The sequence below is a fragment of the Desmodus rotundus genome, chromosome 5 (assembly GCF_022682495.2).
Source record: "Desmodus rotundus isolate HL8 chromosome 5, HLdesRot8A.1, whole genome shotgun sequence".
Classification (NCBI taxonomy): domain Eukaryota; kingdom Metazoa; phylum Chordata; class Mammalia; order Chiroptera; family Phyllostomidae; genus Desmodus; species Desmodus rotundus.
Window position 1 is genome coordinate 151,912,392 of NC_071391.1, and position 20,164 is coordinate 151,932,555.

General features: G+C 41.3%; 1 protein-coding gene across 1 annotated transcript in view; it reads left to right on the forward strand.

The window, feature by feature from the left end:
• Positions 1 to 20,164, forward strand: part of RBKS (ribokinase) — an 82,794-nt gene that overhangs the window by 5,633 nt on the left and 56,997 nt on the right. The window contains exon 2 of the mRNA XM_024552603.4: positions 14,862 to 14,994. Within this exon, the coding sequence (XP_024408371.1) occupies positions 14,862 to 14,994 (133 nt within the window). The remainder of the gene's footprint in view (positions 1 to 14,861; positions 14,995 to 20,164) is intronic.

A 20,164-nucleotide genomic window follows, 5' to 3' on the forward strand; every position in this document is an offset into this window, starting at 1 on the left:
AATCAAAATTTAAATTACCGTATTTTGCTGCGTATAATGCGCTTCTGTGTATAGTGTGCACATTTTTGGCCCAAACTTCCAGGAAAAAAATCTTTCATTTTAATTTTTTAATCCAATTTTTTATTATTTATATTTAGAAACAAAAATGATTATTGTATTCCAGGGTATTATTTTGCATATGGATATCGTTATTGCTTTCTAGAGTTACACTTTTAATGCATAAGCATAAATAAAAGAGTTAAAAACATAGATGTGGATTGAGTACTACCCATGTATAATGCACATCCTTATTTTTCCCTCGAAAATTTGGGGAAAAATATATGCATTATACATGGCAAAATATGGTAGTATTTTGTTAAACATGTTTCTGCCACCTGAATTCACTAATATCAAAAGAAATCATTCATGGACCATTTGCTAATTTGGTCCCTTCAAAGGAAATATGTTCAAAAGTACTTACATGTAACAGAGAGCACACACTGTGTCGAATCACTAAGCAGTCCCTTTGTAATCCAGTCCTTCACCAGCTCTGTGTCCTAGTGTCTGTGTTCTTGGGGGAGAGAGGTCAGGAGGGCTTTGGGGTAAAAGTTGCTCCAGTATTTTGATTACTTGTAAATAATATTGAAATACAGGCACTGCACTAAGTTCTAGATACTGCAATTAGTAACACATGGGCATTGTTCTTGAGGAACTTAGAGTCAGAAAAACAGATCATGGTAGTCTGATGTTGTAAGTGCCTGCAGGTTCTGTGGGAGCACAGGAAAAAGTTCCTGGATGAAATGCCTCCTGAGTCAACTCTTGAAAACTGAGCAGATACTAGCCCAGCAAAAAAGAGGAGGGTGTCACAGATATGGGTGTGCACGAGGTGTGCTGGGGGCAGCAACCACTGGGTCTGTAGCACATCAGATGTGAGATGTTGGTGAAAGTCCTTACCAGCCATGCTGCAGTGCTTGGGTTTCATTCCTCAGGCCTGGGAGCCAGCGATGGGCTCAGGGCACAGGAATGACGTGGTCTGTTTGTACTTCACATAGCTCGCTCCGTGCCAAAGGCAGATTTAACAGAAGGCAATGTTTTGAAGGTACCAAAGGCATTCTTTTTTAATTTTAATTTTATTTTTTACATTACATTTTATTATATTTTCTCCATTACCATTTATCCCCTCTATACCCTATTCCACCTCCACCCACTCCCCCACCCCCTACAATCACCATACTGTTGTCCATGTCCATTAGTTCTTTTCTCTTTTTTCTTTTACTCAATCCCTCCAACCCCCCGCCCCCACCCCTGAGCTGTCAACCTGCTCTCTGTCTCATTCTTGAAGACAGGGAGACCCATTAGAAAGGTAAAGCAATAGTCTTCACAAAAGATGATGAAGGCCAGAACTAGGACAGGAGTGATGGGGGCAAAGAAGAGGAAAAGGGTTAAATAAATATTTAGGGGATAAAACAGTTGAAAACATCTGTTAAGTACAAATGAGCATGAATCAAACATTACTCTCCTGGTCCTTTATGAGCAAACCCTGGTGCTGACAGTTAGCTTTCCCAAATTAACAAGACCTAGAAAGTGGAGTTCTTGGAAAGACCTCCACTTATGGAACAAAAGTGTTCTATGCTTCGTGCTTTATTTTGGCGGGGGGGGGGCGGGGGGACCACCATGTTATCATTTAGTTTCACTCCTTAAATACCATTATTATGTCTTCTTTGATCTATCAGTTATGGAGAAGCATTTTTTAATCTCTTAAATATGGAGGTTTTTAATTCATCTTTTTATTATTAGCCCCTAACTTAACCTGTTAAGATCATAAAATATTTTCTAAACAGACTATTCTTTGAAGAGACTTCAAGTATAGCCTAGCACCTGGTTGATTTTGGTAAAGATGTAAAGGAGGAAAGGAAGCAAGCCATGCAGATACCTGGGTCTTCCCCACGTGCTAAGGCCCTGAGGTGGGACCATGCGTCTTATGATCAGTAAACAAGAAGTTCAATGTGTACATTAGAAAATTTATTATTCAATAGATGTTATTAGCCATGGTGTTTTCTATACGTTCATTAGGCCACCCTGACTTTTTGTCTGATGCATCTGTTGATTACTTAAGGAATTGTGTTAAAAATTACCAAACATGATGGTAAATTTGTCAGGTTCTCCTAGGTATGTGTAAAATATATACATATACACACATACATACTATTTTTTAAAGATTGTTTTTATTTATTGTTAGAGAGGGGGAGGGAGGGAGAAAGAGGGAGAAAAGCATTGATCGGTTGCCTCTCATATGTGCTCCGACCGGGGACTAAACCCGCAACCCAGGCACGTGCCCTGACCAGGAGTCGAAGTGGCGGCCTTTCGCTTTGCGGGAGGACACCTGACCAACTGAGCCACACGGGTCAGGGCTGCATGTACTATTTTATTAGTTGTATTAGAATTGGAACCTTTTGCTGATCAGTTTGATTCTTTGGTAAAGTTAATAATCATCTTTATCTCTTTTTACTCTAAGCTTTTACTTTGGATGACATTGATAAAGCTATCCAGATTTATCTTGGTTGATATTTGCTACCTGTACCATTTCCCACCTTTTTATTTTAGACTTTCTCTGTTCTTATGGTTTAGGTGTGTGTCTTATAAAGACCGCTTAGCTGGATTTAGTCTTTTTGTTGGTTCTATTTCTTTTTTATGACTGTAATTTTTGTTTTTTTATCTGAAGAATGTAATCCATTCATATTTAATATGAATTCTGATGTATTTGGACTTGTTTCAAACTACTCTTTAGAATATTGTTTATCAAACTCATTAAGGTTGTACAGCACAAGGAAGTCGTGACGTTTTTGTGGGCCATAATAGAATATTACGCTTAAGTTAACTATTCATATTTCACACGAAATTACATCTTCTCTTCTATTAAATTGTAGTTGCACAGTAGTGAGCCCAGGGGTTTGAGAAGAAAAGTTAAATTAGAGAACATTCTGTTCATCAACTTAATTTCTTCTGAACTCTGGGGAGAGGAGCATCTTATTTGGTCTTTCCGTCACAGCATCTGGTTCAGTGTTCTTCAGGAGCATAGCTACCAGAGACTACACAAGGGGTTATAGAAACATGAAATACAGACAGGTTTCCAAGGGGCTTTCGGGACATTTATGGGTAAAGTACTACGATGGGTATTGGAGTCAGACCAACCTTGGTTTGAATCCTGGCTCTGCCATCTTCTACTCAGTGAACTTGGGTATTTTTTTCCAAGATTTTATTTTTATTTATTTTTAGAGAGAGGAGAAGAGAGAGAGAAGGAGAGGGAAAGAAACATCCATGTGCGAGAGATACATCAATCAGTTGCCTTTCACAAACCCCCAACTGGGGACCTGGCCCAGAGCCCAGGCACATGCCATGACTGGGAATTGAACCGACGACCTCTTGGTTCTCAGGCCAGCTCTCAGTCCGCTAAGCCACGCCAGCCAGGGCTTGAGTATGTTTCTTATTCTAATTTTAATTCTCCTTATCTGTGAAATGGAGACAGAAATAATGACTTTTTTATGGAGTTATTGTAAGGATTAAGTGATTCAGTGGTCATAAAGTGGTTAGTGCAGTATTTCTCTTACAATAAACACCTAAGAAATGGTATCTGGCATAATTGATGTATTATATATTTTAACAAATGTTTATTGGGCACATAGGGTGCACAGGCACAGTCTGAGGCCACAGCGACACAGAAGTGAATGCAATACATGCTATGAGAGAAACAAGCAGAGACTGCTAGGACGCAGCCACAGAGCAACTAACCAACATGGTCACATGAGGACTCCTAGAAGAGGTACCATCTGAGTTGAATTTTAAAGAATGCATATGTATAAGCTTAGCACAGAAGCAGGGAAAGAACTTTCCAGGCATAGGGAATCGGCTATAAAAAGAGATTTGAAATGCTAATAAATTTTATGTATTTATTTTTATGAGAGAGGGGAGGGAGGGAGAAAGAGAGGGAGAGAAACACTGATGTGTGAGAGAAACATTGACTGGTTGCCACTTGCATGCCCCCAACAGGGGACCTGGCCCACAACCCAGGCATGTGCCCTGACCAGGAATTGAACCAGTGACCTCTCGGTTTGTAGGCTGACTTGAGCCACAGCAGCCAGGGCTGAAATGTTAATAAGATTTTAAGAATGAACACATATCTAACAGGACATTGCGGTGGAGGCCGCACTCTCTCCACTGTAACATCACTTAGTGCTGCAGCCAAAAGTAGAGGGATGGAATGGACTACATATAGGTCTTTTTAATAAAGAGTTGTTCATTTTTTTGCTCTTATTAATAATGCTAAACAAATATTTGTCTGTTATATCTACTGACTGTCCAACATGTTAGTCAAAACTGAGAGGGGAAAAAAATCCAAAATACAGAAAGAATTAATACAACTAAATAGCAAAAAAGCAAACAATCTGATTTAAAAATGGTCAGAAAATCTGAAGACATTTTTCCAAAGAAGATATACAGATGCCCAAAAGGTACAGGAAAAGATGCTCAACATCAATAACTAGGGAAACGCAGATCAAAACCACCATGTGACATTGTGCCACACCTGTCAGAATGATTATCAAAAAGACAGAAATAGTAAGTATTGGTGAGGATGTGGAGAAAAGGGAACCCTGTGTACTGTTGGCGGGAATGTAAATTGGCACAGCCACTATGGAAAACACTATGGAGTTTCCTCAAAAAATTAAAAGTAGAACTTCCATATGCTTCAACAATGCCTCTCTGGTATTATCCAAAGAAAACAAAAACACTAACTGAAAAAAACATTCAGCCCTATGTTCATTGCAGTATTATTTTCAATAACCAAGATGTGGAAACGACTTAAGTGTTCATGAGTGGATGGATGGATGGATGGATGGATGGATGAACAGACAAACAAAGACAATGGGATGCACATACATAATGGAATATTATTGAGCCATAAAAGAGAAGGATATCTTGCCCTTTGCAACAATATGGATGGACCTCGAGGGCAGCATGCTCAGTGAAGTAAGTCAGACAGAGAACAGATTCGTGGTTGCCAAAGACAGGTGGTGGGAGCGTGGGCGAAATAGGTAAAAGGTCAAAAGGTACTGTTTTATAACTTCCAGTTATTGAATAAGTGTCACGGGGACGTATTATACAGCAGGGATACTATAGTTAATAATACTGTATTGCATATTTGAAAGTTACTAAGAAGGTGGATCTTTAAAAATTCTCATTAAGAAATTGAGAGAAAGCTGACTGTCAAAGAAAGTAGCATAGCATGGTTTGAAGACTCTAACCATGGAATCATAAGAGCTGAGTTAAAATTAGACTCAACCACCTAACAGCCAACGTGCATTTTGGTAAGCCACTACTGTTTTGAATTCTCACTTTCTCCCTAAAATAGAGATGATAAGGCCTATGCTACCACATCTTACGAACGTATTGTGAAGCTCAAATAAATTGGTTCTTGATTATTCATGATGATGGGAAGGCAAAAAAGCATAAGCACCAAAAACCAAAAACAGTAAATTAAAATTCATAATAATTGGTTCCAGAATACATTTTTGTATGCTGATTTATCCTTCTAATTATATTTGCTTAGGATAAAATTAATTCCATTTGTATTTCTTTAACCTACACCAGCAGATGGCAGGAAGAAGTAGCCTAGATAATTACAGCATGGTGCCAGAAGTCATTTTGGAATTTTAAAATTACTAAATTAATTGTCAAAATAGAAAATGAAATATCGATTTTGTAGTTATTTGTCACTTCATACTTCACTTGTGTTCAATGAATTAAAAGGTTTTTCACTAGTAACTTTGATAAATGCTTTAGTCTCACTAATTCCCTATCCGCTCTATATTTCTGCATCCTGATTTTCCCACACACCTTATACGCCAATCCTTACTCCCTTAACCCCCGTGTAAATGTGTATGTGTATACATATATGTATTTCTCCTGCCCTGTCCTGTTGCAGCTTCTAGTTCTGAAATTCGCTCACTCCGTACCTCCCTGTGCAAGTTTCTATCCTTTCTCAGGACTTTTCTCAGCTGGGCGTAAGGATACACACACACACACACACACACACACACACATATGATTATTCAAAAATTAGTTGACATTACATGGTATTTTCATTTTTAAATACATCTTTATATTTTGACATTTACGCCTCTCCTTGGCACCTTCTATACCCAGTCCTCCACCACACACATTAAGGAGGAAGAAGGATGTGGCTCTTTTGTCCCCCTTAGTCTGACCATATTCTTGTTTGGTAACTGGCTTACTTTTCTCCTTGGGCTGCAGTCGAACACCGCACGTTTTGCCCTGCTCTCACCGCATCGTTTGATTTATTGTGTCCATAGGCATATGTCATCCCAACCATCTAAATAAATGTCCTTTAACGTATACCAGGTGTCCAACCCTTTGGTGTCTCTGGGCCAAGCTGGAAGAAGAAGAGGTGCTGTCTTGAGCCACACATTAATACACAAACACCAATGAAAACAAAAAAATCTCATGTCTTAAGTAAATTTGCGATTTTGTGTTGGGCCACATTCAGAGCCATCCTAGGCTGCTTGCGGGCCGCAGGCCATGGGTTGGACATCCCTGGTAGACCATTCATTAAAAAAATATTTACTTCCAACCACACTGGAGTAACTAGTACCAGAACCGCCTTCCCCCCATTAACAACTAGAAAATGGGACATATGTGACACAAAATACATGAAGCAGCCCTGTCAGATGTTGAACAACAGATGTGTTGTCCAGAAGAGAAAGGAAACAAGTAAGGTGATTCCTGGAGGCACGTTACTGACCACGGCCCAGAGAGGAAGAACGCCAGGGAATCGTGGCAATATCAGTGAGGGGAGAAAACCGCCTTTATAGCTTATGGAGACCGAAGAGGCAAGAATTTATGCGAACGTGTACTAAAGAGGAAGGAGCTAATCAGGGAAAGGTCCAGAAATCTGCAGAAAAGTCCCCTTAAGTCTGTTACTAAATACTAAATGAAAATCCATAGAGAGAAACTCCACAAAGCAGGACAATGACTGGGGAGCTCTAAGCTGAACATTTCTCAGGAATCATACCGGAATGGGAAGTGCTGGGTTCTAACCAGCCAGAGACGTTGAACCCCTGGAGCATTCGGTAGAGATCCCAGAAGAAAAACATGAATATAGTAAGGAGGAAAGTGGAAGATGTAAAAAGAACCAAACAGAGGTTTAAGAAATGAAAGAATACAGTGCCTGAAATGAAGGATTCACTTGATGCTACTGATGAAAATCAGTAGACTTTCCAGAAGAAAGGATCAGTGTACTGGAAGACAGGAATAGACATCATCTGAATTGAAGCAAGAGGGAAACAGTAGCTGAATAAAATGCACAGTGGTCTACCATATGTGTTACTGGAGTCTAAGAAGAGAGAGAGTAGGAAAGACAAAATTTGAAGAAGTAATGGTGGGAAATTTTTCAAATGTTATGAAAACTATAAATGTCTACATCTAAGGATTTCAACGAGCCCCACACAGGATAAGCATTAAAAAAAACAACCCACATCAAAGTACATTGTAGTCAAGTTCTTGAAAACCAATTATAAGTAGAAACTCTTAAAATCATCCAGAGGAAAAGAATACACATTACCTATAGGGGAACAAAGATTGATTACAGACTTCTTATCAGAAACAATGCAAGCCAGAAAAAATTAAATCTTTAAAGTGCTTGAAACATAAACTATCAATGTAGAATCGTATACCCTACAAACACAAAGGGGAAATAAGGACAGAGAAACGATCGCTGAAAGAACTTGTCGCCGGACACCTGCACGACAGTAAACATGGAGGAAGTTCTTTAGGCGGGACCACGAGGACACCAGGTGGAAACTCCGAACCACCCAAAGGCATGAGGAGCCCCAGAAATGCTAAATACATGGGTGAATACAAAGACTTTTTTTCTTCATTTCTTAATTTCTTTAAAAGGCAATGAAGCCCCCACCAGGAGGCTCCGTTGATTGGAGAGTCATCCCGTACACTGAAAGTTAGCGGGTGTGGTCCTGGTCGGGGCGTGTGTGAGGGGCAACCAATCGATGTTTCTCTCTGGCTTGCTCACTCTCTCTCAAATGGATAAAATATATACGTATCTCCCCTCAGGTGAGGATTAAAAAATGTACAAAGGCGAGTGGCGGTTTAAATAACAGTGAACACCAAATTGTAAGGTTTACGTGGAGAGGTAGAACGCACGACAATAGGAGCACAAAGGTCAGGGAAGGGAAATGGAAGAATGCCGTTGTAAAATAAATTACCTTTATAGATAAAGTGGTATGTTTGAAAATAAACTGGTTAAGGTAAAGATGTATATAGTAAACCCTAGATCAATCACTTCTAAAAAAAAAAACAGAAAAAAGTGGTAGAGTTAATAACACACCAAAGTGAAGATGAAATACAGTTAATGCAAGAGCAACCAGGGAAAGAGGAAAGAAGTAAACGAGTATTGTAATGTTGGGTAGAGATACTGCTGTGAAGAAAGCTGTTGGCAAGCAATGCTCTGTGAATGCTCTCACATTTCTGCGTGGTCAGGACTTGCTGAGCAAAGATTGCTAGCACCTAAATTAAAGAATGTTTGAATGGCAGACCCCGAAGTCAGAAGCCTCTGGAGAGATTGAGACTTCTCCAGACACATTGATTTACATTCTAGGGTTGGAAACCTAGAGACCTACCCCTCCCCTCCCCGAGAGAGCTTATCTGTATTACAAAGCGAAGGTCAGTAGGTCTTCTCCCCTTCCCCCTTCCCTCCTTCCTCACCTTCCCAGTCCCCACCCCAGAGGGAAGGAGGAGCAGCAGCTGTCAGCTGTCCTATATAAATTCCAAAAACTCATTATTTGGAAGTTTCTCTCATCATGTCACCTGGTCATGACTGGGACATAGAGAACTAGCATAAGTATGAACAATTGAAAGGCTGTCTCTGATCCAGAAACCTAGTGTTTCTTGCCAGAATGAATGAATGAATGCTTAACAGAAATTAAAATAGGAAGGGGGTATCTCCTGTAAGGTGGCTGAGAAGGCCCAAGGAGGTAACATTTCAGCAGAGGCGTGAATGAGGTAAGCCATGTGAGACCTTAACATGGGAAAAGACTATCACGTATTCATCTTATTGGCTCTCCCAGGGCCTAGCACAGTTACTCACACATAAGCAGACATAAGCAGAATTTAGATGAATAAGACTGAAGGATGTGGCACTCTGAAAGGCTGGCCCCTCTGGCTAGAGGGTTGTTTTTCTGTTCTACAAATTCAAGCGTAGCTACATCTTCAGACAGAATGACTCTTTAGCCACAGACTTATTATGTTAGCCAGGAAAAGATCAGCTAGACATCAAACTCAGTTAAGAACTGTTTCGAGCATAATTCATGTTTCGTTTCCTTGAATAAATCTGGGTTAGGGAGCACAGGATGAAGTTGTAGTTGAGAGGCTAAGTTCTTTTTACAGAGGCAGCGGTAGGTACTGACATGGTTGGAAATTACTCTCATCCTTGTAAATGTGACATATACAAATGCTGAGAAGAACAGATATGGGTGAAGAGCACAGGCAGTAGGAATACTAAATGAGTGTAATGAATTTTAATTGGGTCATAACTAATAGTACAATCCTTATTTTAGTTGTCGTGTGTCGGAAGCTTGCAGCTAGAAGAAAGGATGCAGTGCAGAAGGCGAAGGGCAGCGTAGTCCTTGACCTTGGGCTGGAGCCAGCAATAGTGTGACCTTTTTGGTGGAAACCCTTCTCACCACTATTTCACCAGGTCACTCCTTCCGTTGCTATGAATCATCTCTGGGAATCTGTAACAAGCACATCATTGTCAAGAAGTTAAAAGCAATGATAAGTTGTTCTGCTAACACCTGTCAGTGAAATAACTCAGAGCACAAAACCCAGGCATTTAAGGAGTTGACAAGTATTATTAAACCTGTTTTGCAAGAGAAGAAGCTGGTTCAAAGAGGGGAAAGCTGTCAAAGGCAATACAATCAGTAAATGGCTCAGGCCTCCTGCCTCACACAGCCAGGCACTAACCCTGGGCCCTCGTGGCCCAGGAGACTGTGGGTCCATCCCTGAGCAACTGTTGGTGGTGTTTCCTTCTGTCCAACTTTAAAATGTTGCGACCACTTTAAAGCTACGACTATGTCTTAAATTGAAATGTATTTCTTAAGACTGGTTTTCTCTGGGTTTTCACCCTCATTCAGAAATGTACACTATTTTAAATGTTTAAATGCTAACAGCATGGTATTTCTACCAGTACTGCTTTCATTTTTTTCCTTTGAACACTTAATTTGTCTGTCTTTTGGCACCTTGCTAAACCTCCTATTTGAATTAGGACAAATCACAGTAATGCTTTCATCCAGGGATGGTGCTTCATGCCAGTCCTCGAATGGGACCTTAATTTCATGATTTCATTAAAGAAAAAAGATAGGAAAGCCTAATTGAAAGTAAATTAGGATTTACAATTGTGAAATGCTTCTACCTGTTTATGACTAACTTTCTGGTTGCTCTCCACTCCATTTTCCACTCTCCATTTACTTTTATTAAAAAAAAAAATACATATGGAAGAAACTGCCTTGGTGTGCGTCTAACAGAAAGCAGAGTGTGAGACAAAGACGTAAGTGCACATCCTCTATTCAGGACTCTGATCCAGGGAGCAAGAGCAAGGGACAGGGAAAGTGAAGCACAGGAGTGGGAAGCACCCATACAAAGATGCTTGACATGTTCAAGTTGGCCACCCGTATAGGCCACTGATCACTCAATCCTGCGGGACAGCCTGAAGAACCGTAACAAAGAAACAGAAATCCAGGAGTGGAAAGAGAGTGGCACTGGGCAAGGCGCTGCTAGGTTGCACCTGCAAGAAGCCAGCTGGAGCCCCGGAAGAACCGGTGACTGGAAAAAGATGCAGGGAAGACAGAAGTAGTAACAGTAGAAGTGGTCTCCCATAACACACAACTCTATTCTTGTTGCATATACTTCCTGTGCATAAGTATATGAAGTAAAACATGAATTTTTTGCTCCCCACTTCCACCCTTCTCATGGACACTTGTCATTAACATTTCATTGTCTATGAATTTACATATAATCTGAGAACATACACATACGAGGTCTGTCTGGAAAAGATCCAGCCATTGTTAATATAACAAGAATGGTTTGCACAACATCTATGTAACTGGCAGCCAAGGAGAGTGGATTGGAATGCACATGTGTGAACAATGACGACTTCACTGTACTAGTCAGTGGGGGCAGTAGATGCCTTTGAGTGAGCATGTGTACTGTGTGGCCATGGCATGCAAAATGACTGAGTGAGTAGAGCAAAAAATCTGCATCAAATTTTGCGTTAAGCTTCAATATTCCTCCACAGAAACTATTCAGACCATTAATGAGATTCAGGAAAATATGATGGGACAGCTGATGGCAATTGAAAAAACTGTGTGAGCTCCCAAGATGCCTCTTTAAAGGGTACTGAGGCGTCATTTTCCTATGTAGAGTGTTTCTTGTATCTTCTATCTTCTTCAGTAAATGTCTCTATTTTTCATATTACATGGCTGGATACCTTCTGGACAGGCCTCGTACATCTTTTCCTTTTAAAAAACATGAATCGGAACATACTGATCTCCTTGTTCCGTGACATGTTTGTTTTGTTTTGTTCTCAACTCGTATTACTCGCATTGTGGTTAGGTTTCCCCATTGGAAAGCACTGGCTTGACATTTGTTCAGCCAGTGCACTGATGAAGGAATGACAGTGTGAGTTCCAGCTGGACCTCGTGCCTGTAGAAGAGGAGTGCTGCTAACACGGGGAGTGCAGCGGGCACAGTTTGGCAAACCCAGAACTGTACTGCCAGCCAGTGGAACCGTCATCCCTTCCCATCTGCTCCTCCTTCCCATCATCAGCACTTCCACAGCCTCAGTCCAGAAGAATGCAGACTACACAAAGGAGGCATGGAAAAGAGGTGTAGATGAATAAAGTAATTTTCCCTCTACCCTTCTGAGTTCTTTGACTGAGACCCCCGTAATAAACGATTAATAAGAGAAAAGCAAACGAAAGTATTAACATGTATCCCCCAGGTATACATGGGAGAAACCTAGGAAAAAATGAGTAACTCCCCAAGGTGACATCAAATTCAGGATTAAATTCCATTTTAATAGGCAAAGGGGAGGGGGAGGTAGGCCTGTTAGGGGAGAATCAGTGACTTTTAGGAAAGGTGAATGGGCCCTTGGAAGAGATGTCAGGACTGATGGTTTGTGTCCACGTGTGTCTGGGGGTGGTGAGGACTTCTGGTCTCTCCTGTGACCAGCGTCCTTTTTCCCTGGTTGATGAAACTCCCAGGGAGGGGATTGATGGCAGCTGAGTTCCTTTTGGAGGATCTGCCTTCAGGCAGATACCGGAAGTACAGAGAAAGCCTCTTCCTGCTGTTTCCCAAATGCCTCAGCTCAAAATCATCAATATGCCAGAGCGACATATTTCTGGGTGGCATGTCCTGATCTCCTACAGTCATGTTTTGGGGTGGCATACTCTGCTACCCTTGAGAGATCAGGGAGGACACTTACAAAGACTTGTTCAGTCAGCAAATGTTGACCCCATGTTAAGAGACAGGCGCTAATGGTAAAGTGGGGAACACGACAGACTTGGGCCCTGACCTCATGCAGGGGAAGTCCACAACTGAGAGAAGAAAGAGGGAAGAGTAGGGCAAAGACGCAGAAGGAAAAGAAAGTAGAATTCTGAAGGACTGAGGAATTTCTGTAATGGCTAAGTCAGTCCAGTGCCTGTGTTAATATCCATTGTTTAAGCCCAGCCCTCTGCTCCCGCATCAAACAGTCCACGCTGCACCCGATTTCACTCGTCCCCCACATACGTATGCACCCCAACGATAAGGTGGCGATACGTTTTTCAAGATTTCCCTCAGTTGATAACAAAAATACACTTGATTCAAACCAATGAATGCTGACCCAGATCAAGTATACGAGAAATACAGTGGAAGTCATAACTTTCTTTAGTGAGTCTTACTAATTAAATTATTTGGCCTGGTTTTAGCCACATTGGATATTTTTTCTTTTCAAAGTCGTTGTGAATGTTGTTTGTAGCCGCATCAATAAGCCAAGAATTCACATAGTTACTCAACCACACAGATTACTCATCATCGCCTGTTCATAACAGAACCCTAAAATGTTTAAGATTTCTGATGCAAATCAAAATCTCATCATTACTTGTCATTGCTAAATTAAATGACAGGATAATAACATTACATTAAAACCATTTTTCTCTTGATTGAGTACCTTTTTCAGAAATGAACCTTGTAGATGTATATTTTTTTCATCAGTACTATAAATGCATTTAGAATCCAAGCTAAAAATAGAATTGAAAAGGGGAGGAGTGGAGTGGGATGTTTTCAAATTATTGATGAATCTCTTGAATCTCAAGTAACCATATTTGACAGTGCAGTGCTGGGGAATGGAGTCGTTTAGTGAGACTTAAAACTGCATACGGGAGGTCCACAGGTCGAACTTGGTCTTTATTCACACCATCATGTGTCCCTGTCACCAGCCCTACGGCATCCCATGGCAGACAGGCAGTGAGTGACCTGTGGGGACTGGCACTGTTCTGTTACTCTAACATAATAAGATGATGGTTTCAGATAGCTCACAGCCTATGTGGGAAGTGAATATAAATTCCGAATATGCTAAAACAAAGTAGGTTCTCAGTTGACTTACCATCTCTCCTGGTCTTTCTTTTCTGCCTAAAGCTAATTAACCTTTTTGGTCACACCTCCCATCTCTCCATCTGCTCCATCGGGCCCTTGGCCCACTTCTGTGTGGCCAGTCAACCAGTCCTCCTACCACCGGGCCCCTCCACCCAGAACCCCTCTTCCATTTAAAGTCTACTGTCCTCCGAAGATGTTGTCCCCTCACATCTCCCACCTTTGGTGTTGTGGAAATCATATACTGGGGCACACCTTTTACTCTTGGCCTCATTTAATGCTGTCCTTGTCAGGCAGTAACATGTCATAGTAACCTATCAGTAAAAACCCTCAGTTCTTGCAGAAGCTGATGAAGGTTTAGATGGAAAGAAGATTGGCTGTGAGTGGACAATAGTTGGATCTGGGTGATAGGTATAGGGGAAATCAGTATACTCTGTTCTCTAGTTTTGTATGTTTGGGTTTTCTACAGTAAAAATTTAAAACCAAACTTAGCTCTTTAGAATTCATTTTTTAGAACAGGTGTTTTGTGTTTTGTTTTGTTTTTGAGTCAGTGCATGAAATGGGTTCTGTACAGGGTGGATTAGGGTGGAAACCTGAACCTAAATACCCCACTCCCAGCCCACCCTCCAGGAGGCAGAGAAGATTCTTTGTTGCCTGGAACTGCAACTTCTCTCTCCTCCTTGGGTCCTGGACGTGCTTGCCAGCCCCTGCTACCCTTCCTGCTTCATATCAAAGTGACCAAATAAACCTGGAAGGAAACACACCTTATCTTGACCCCGTTTATTAAGTCCCACCGTGAATAGGCTGGGTGCTGGGCGTTGAGAAGGGGGAATGTGAAGTTACCGCGCCCGCGAGTTCCCCAACATGAACACGGGCACCGTGAAGAAGCTGATGCAGCACAGGCACTAGGACCTGCCATCTGGAGTAGCGCTACGGTAGTGCAGGGCAGTGGGGGAGAGCAGGCCTGCCAGGCAGGCGCATTCTCAGCAGTGACGCAAACTACTGAATGTTCTCAAGAAGGAAAAGGCACCCTTCCCTGCTTCTGCTCACAGTTCTGATTGCTTAGAGCTCCCTCCGATAACTTTCCCTCTCTCCTGAAGAACTTAAATTGATTGCAGCTACCAATGTGGGGTTTTTTTTTTCTGTCTCTTTTTTAAATTATTATAGTCTTACTTCTCGTTTGCCAAAAACTGGAGAAACCATCCATGGACATAAGTTTTTTATTGGCTTTGGAGGGAAAGGTGCCAACCAGTGTGTCCAAGCTGCTAGGCTTGGAGCAAAGACATCCATGGTGTGCAAGGTAAGTGTAAAGTACAGTGGAGAGTATTCTAAAGGTATTGTAAGAATATGGTTTTGAGGCTTGAGTTCATTGTTTTTGTTTATTAAACTATTTTAAAGTGAACAATTCAGTGACATTTAGTACAATCACAATGTACAACCACCAGCACATTTCCATCACTCCAGAATAAAACTCCTTATATTAAGCAGCTTCTCCCCATTTCCCCCTCCCCTCAGCCCCTGGCAACCACCAATCTACATCCTGTCTCTGTGGATTTAATCTATTTCTGAAGATTTCCTATAAATGGAATCATGCGATGTGACATTTTGTGTCTGGCTTCTCTCACTTAGCATAATGTTTGTAAGCTTCATCAGCTTTATAGCACGTATCAATACTTCACCTGCTTTGTGGCTGAACCGCTCCCGGTCGGACCTGGCACAACGAGTTTATCCATTTACCTGCTGGTGGACACGTGGGCTGTCTCCACCTTTTGACGTGTGAACAGTGCTGCTATAAACATGCGTGTACATGTGCTTGTTTGAATACCTGTTTATTTCTTCTAAAAGTTCATTGTTAAATATTTAAAATATTTAAATAGGAGAGAACAAGCTTCCTTTTTTTTTTTTGTATTAGTTCCTACCTCCCTGGATCCTCTGGGAGGTAGCAGTGTTCGCATAACTTAATGCTCTGTTCCCCGAATTGAATTGAGATTATAACTAGAGTGTGAGAAGCGAGGAGAATTAGTCTACTCTGATGGGTTTTCTAGTCCAGCCTCTAAACAACAGCAGCAGTCATTCTGTTTGTAGCAGGTTTCACTGCAGCAACACAGCTTTTGGAAACTTTGTTAAATAACTAGTGACTTACTCATCTCTGAGTTATTGTCCTCTAACGCTGTATCTTGGATCAGAATGAAATCTGGGCCTTACCGAACTACACATCACTGATCTGTAGGCCCAGTTTTGTTTTCAGAAGAAATGCCAAGTACAGTAGTCCTATTCCCATCCACCTACTGAAATTACCTGAAAATAAATAAAACAAAATTGGCTGCCACAAGTTCAACTTCTGCATCTTTAATGAAATTTTAAGATGCTGTCGTTACTGGTATAACAGGAAAGATAGTTCACTTGCTTTAGGAAGGCTAGACTGGTTCTGCACAGTAGAGAATAAGAAAAAAACATAAGAAGTGTAAAAGAATGAACTCTCTGCTGTCAATTGGGTAGATTTTACCAAAATTTCTCCGAAGTGTCACTTCCCACTGCATACAGCACTTCTGCTCCACAGGAGTCTTTAAATGATGCATAAACTGCACAGCTATCGCTTCATCTACTAATGAACTGTAACTTTGTTCCTAATTTATAGTTAACATGATGTAATTCTCATCTGGCTATTTGGTCAAAAATATCTCATGAAGCACAAGATTCGGTGTAAGAAACTCTCCTTTGCTAAGGTTGAGCTCTTTATAGATTTAAAATATCAATCACTTAATTGGCAATTAGTTATTGATGACCTATTATGTGCTAGAAATTATGGGGCTTGGAGAGAGAGCCAATTAAAAATGTTAAGTGTGCCCTGGCTGGTGTGGCTCAGTAGAGTGCCGGCCTGCGAACCAAAGCATTGCCAGTTCAATTCCCAGTCAAGGCACATGCCTGGGTTGCAGGCCAGGTCCCCAGCGCAGGGAACATGAGAGGCAACCACACACTGATGTTTCTCTCCCTCTCTTTCTCCCTCCCTTCCCCTCTCTAAAAATAAATAAATAAAATCTTTTTTAAAAAAAAGAAAATTTTTTTTAAAGTGTTAGGCCTGCCCTGCATGGCTCAGTTGGTTGGAGCAGCATCTCCTACACCGACAGATTGAGGGTTTAATCCCTGGTCAGGGCACATACCTAAGCTGCAGGTTCAATCCCCAGTCAGGGCACGAATGGAATGGACGTTTCTCACATCAAAGTTTCTCCCTCTTCCTGTCTCACTCTCTCTCTCTCTCTCTCTCTCTCTCTCTCACACACACACACACACACACACACACAATATCAATAAACATATCCTCGGGTGAGGATTTAAAAATAATAATTAAAAATAAATGAAAATGTTAGGCTTGATCCATCTTATACTTGATTAGAAACGGAGGGTTTGAGGACTAATCAGACGGTGCTGGCTTAAGGGGTCTTGGAAGCTGGAAAGACGGTATCATTTCCTGGCTGGGAAAACCTGGACAGAGAACTGGTATTGGAAGCAGGGCACTGAGAGTAGCCATGGGGCAAGAGGAGGTCCCTAGAGCTGGAGCTGAGGAGAGATGAGAGAACCCCCTCTTGGAAGTTGTGTAAAAGCTACTCATTTAGCCATTAAAGTCAAAATTGGATGTCCCCTAGGATCTCATCAAACTCCAGGGTTTTGAGATTTGTTTTATTTTAGGTCTGTTGACTTGGAGGCAAAGAGAGAAATGAAAACTAGAAATATTTGAGTTGTGGAACTGCACTTGGGAAACGAATCGTGAAACCATAGCAGTGGATGTGAGAGGACTGGAAGGCAGGGAGCTGCATGCGGGGCAGTGTTCCTGCTAGGAGACTGACCAAGCAAAGGCGCTTTTTGTTTTACTCTGGTCTGGCTATGATGCTTTGTGTGGGTGCCTGTCCAGTTTTGAAAGTTCTTTATACCTAGCCTGCCCCTGACTTAGTTACCTAGTGTTTAGCCCCACTGTGGAACTTACCTGGGAATCTGCACAGAGAGGGTAAGAAAACAGTGGCTTCAGCTAAAACCTACACAGGGTTACTTTGCTTGGATAGCCTGGGACATTTAGATATCGATTTATTTAAGATTAAATAAATTTCATAATATTCTTAGACATCTTAACAAGAAAAATAAAATCTCTTTTATAGTAGTAGTTATTGTTATCCATTAATCATTATATTTCTTCCCATTGTGAAATATATTTTTATTAAGCAAATTAGCCACACTGCTTTATGGCAGTTTTTTAAAGATGAAAAGTTGTAGGTAGAAACCAAAATCATGAAATTAATCAAGATAAAATTGAACAGAACAAAAACAAAAAAAATCAGAACATTTCCTATGGTTTTCTTAGCAACATTAATTTACCTATTACTGCCCTGCAACAAAGTAAAATTCAAGCTCCGATGGAGTAAGATTGTTTGATGGCACATGCAAAGCATCTTATATTGAGCTAAGGAGAAAGATTTGTCCAGATACTACGGCAAGGGACTATTAAGCAGGAGTCCATCAATATGCGTACAGTGAAATATGTATAGCGAAACATTTCAGCTAGTTAAGAGTTGTGTAGTTAGAATTTTAACTGAGTCATGGCCCAGGCTCTAGTCCAAGGATAATTGGAGATATTTTGAGATTAAAAATCCAGGCAGATACAAAAAACCCTTGGCAGGGCAAAGAGTTTGGTAGGACACCTTTCATAGGACTCCCCTGATTTGGTTAAGTGTTTCCTCCTCCTCCCTCCCACTGAGGCCTAATGTTAGAGAGGAGGAAGGTATTTCTAAACGTCAGAAACTGGCAGCTCGGGAGGACCCTGGTAGAATAAAGAGCTGAAGGAGCAGTGGGCCAATATGAGCCCAGAGGCCCTGCTTGACGTGCAGGTGGAAGGAAGCCCCAGTTCCCCAGATCAGAAGTCAGCAAACTGGGAGGGCCTTCGAGAAATTACCTGGTCGTGCTCCCTTCAAACGTTGAGACTCAAGTCTCTGATATGAGTAGCCATTTTCCTTTCTGAATGGTCGGGTGTGAAGCCCCGTGACAGGCGCTCTGGGAGAGCAGCACCCCTCAAGGCACAGCCCTCGGGCCAGGCCCACACACGGGGTGGGCCGCGAGGTGCAGAAACCGAGTGAACAGGTACTTGCAGCAGTTTGACAGAGTAAGTCTATAGCTGTCGGATGTGATACCAATAAATTAGGCTCTGTATTTTGTATGACTGTTTTCATTTCACTGTTACTGTATTTTACAAAATTACTAGCCTGCAAATAGATTGAAAATTTAAAGAAAAACAACAGGCCTTCACCACAGATAACTTGAAAGCAGTGTATTACAGTGCCCATCCTGTTAACCGCAAAGGTACCCTCTATGCTTCTATGTTAGATTACTCTGGGACAACCAGCCAATCCTGCATTCGGATTTTAATTCTCGAAGGTCAAAAATCAGCCCCCTGGCCTCTCCGGGGAAAATATAATGAAGTGAAATCTCTCCTTTCCTGAACCCTGTTGAAGGATGACTGGCTAAAACTGTTGATTGGAATGCCGGGCCGTAAGACCAAGTAAATGACCCTAACCACAACAATAAAATGCCTCCTATAGAAAGAATGGAAGAAATAATTGGGTTATCACAAACCCACTACCACTCTCAGATAAGCAGGCCTGACAATGGTGATTGTAACATTAACTTTGTATATTAAAGGCCATTACTAAGATAAATACCCATTTATCGGGGATTTAAACAACCAGCAAGCTTCAACTGGAATTTTATGTATTTTTCTTTCCTGGTTTATGATAAAGCCACAAATGACAAGTCAAGTGTTAATATGAGGGATTTATTCAAAAAACTAACTGCTGCCCTGGCTGGGTACTCAGTTGGTGGGAGCATCGTCCCGGGCACCAACGCGTTGTGGGTTTGATTCCCTGTCAGGGCACTTACCGGCGTGGCAGTTTCGCCCCCTGGTCAGGGTGCACACAGGAGGCCACCGATAGATGTTTCTGTTTCACTCGATATTTCTCTCTGTGTCTCTGTGTCTCTCTGCCCTTCCTTCTCTCTCTAAAATCAGTAGAAACATATCCTTGGGTGAGGATTTTTAAAAAAACAACTGCTGGGTTTTGTTACATGACATCAAATGCAGCTTAGTCTCCTAAACCTGCTGTTCATTTTGACCCGCAGGCACCGGGAGTCACAATACGTCTTGAATCCCAGCTTAGTTTTACTGTTAATTATATTTGCGTGTATTCTAACTTGGAAAATTTGTAACCTGTTTTAATATACATGATAACATTTTTAGCAGAATATTCAAGATAACTTCCTTCAGAGAAGATATCTTGGTCCTCTATGTTCTCTTTACCTCAAATATATGGTGATGGGTGGAATTACTGGATGTTTTCTGGCATTCAAGGATTCCAGCAGCCCATTCCTCAACCATTTTGAAATTTAGATGTTTATATGATAGTGTTAACTGAAGTCACCCTCCTCAGCAT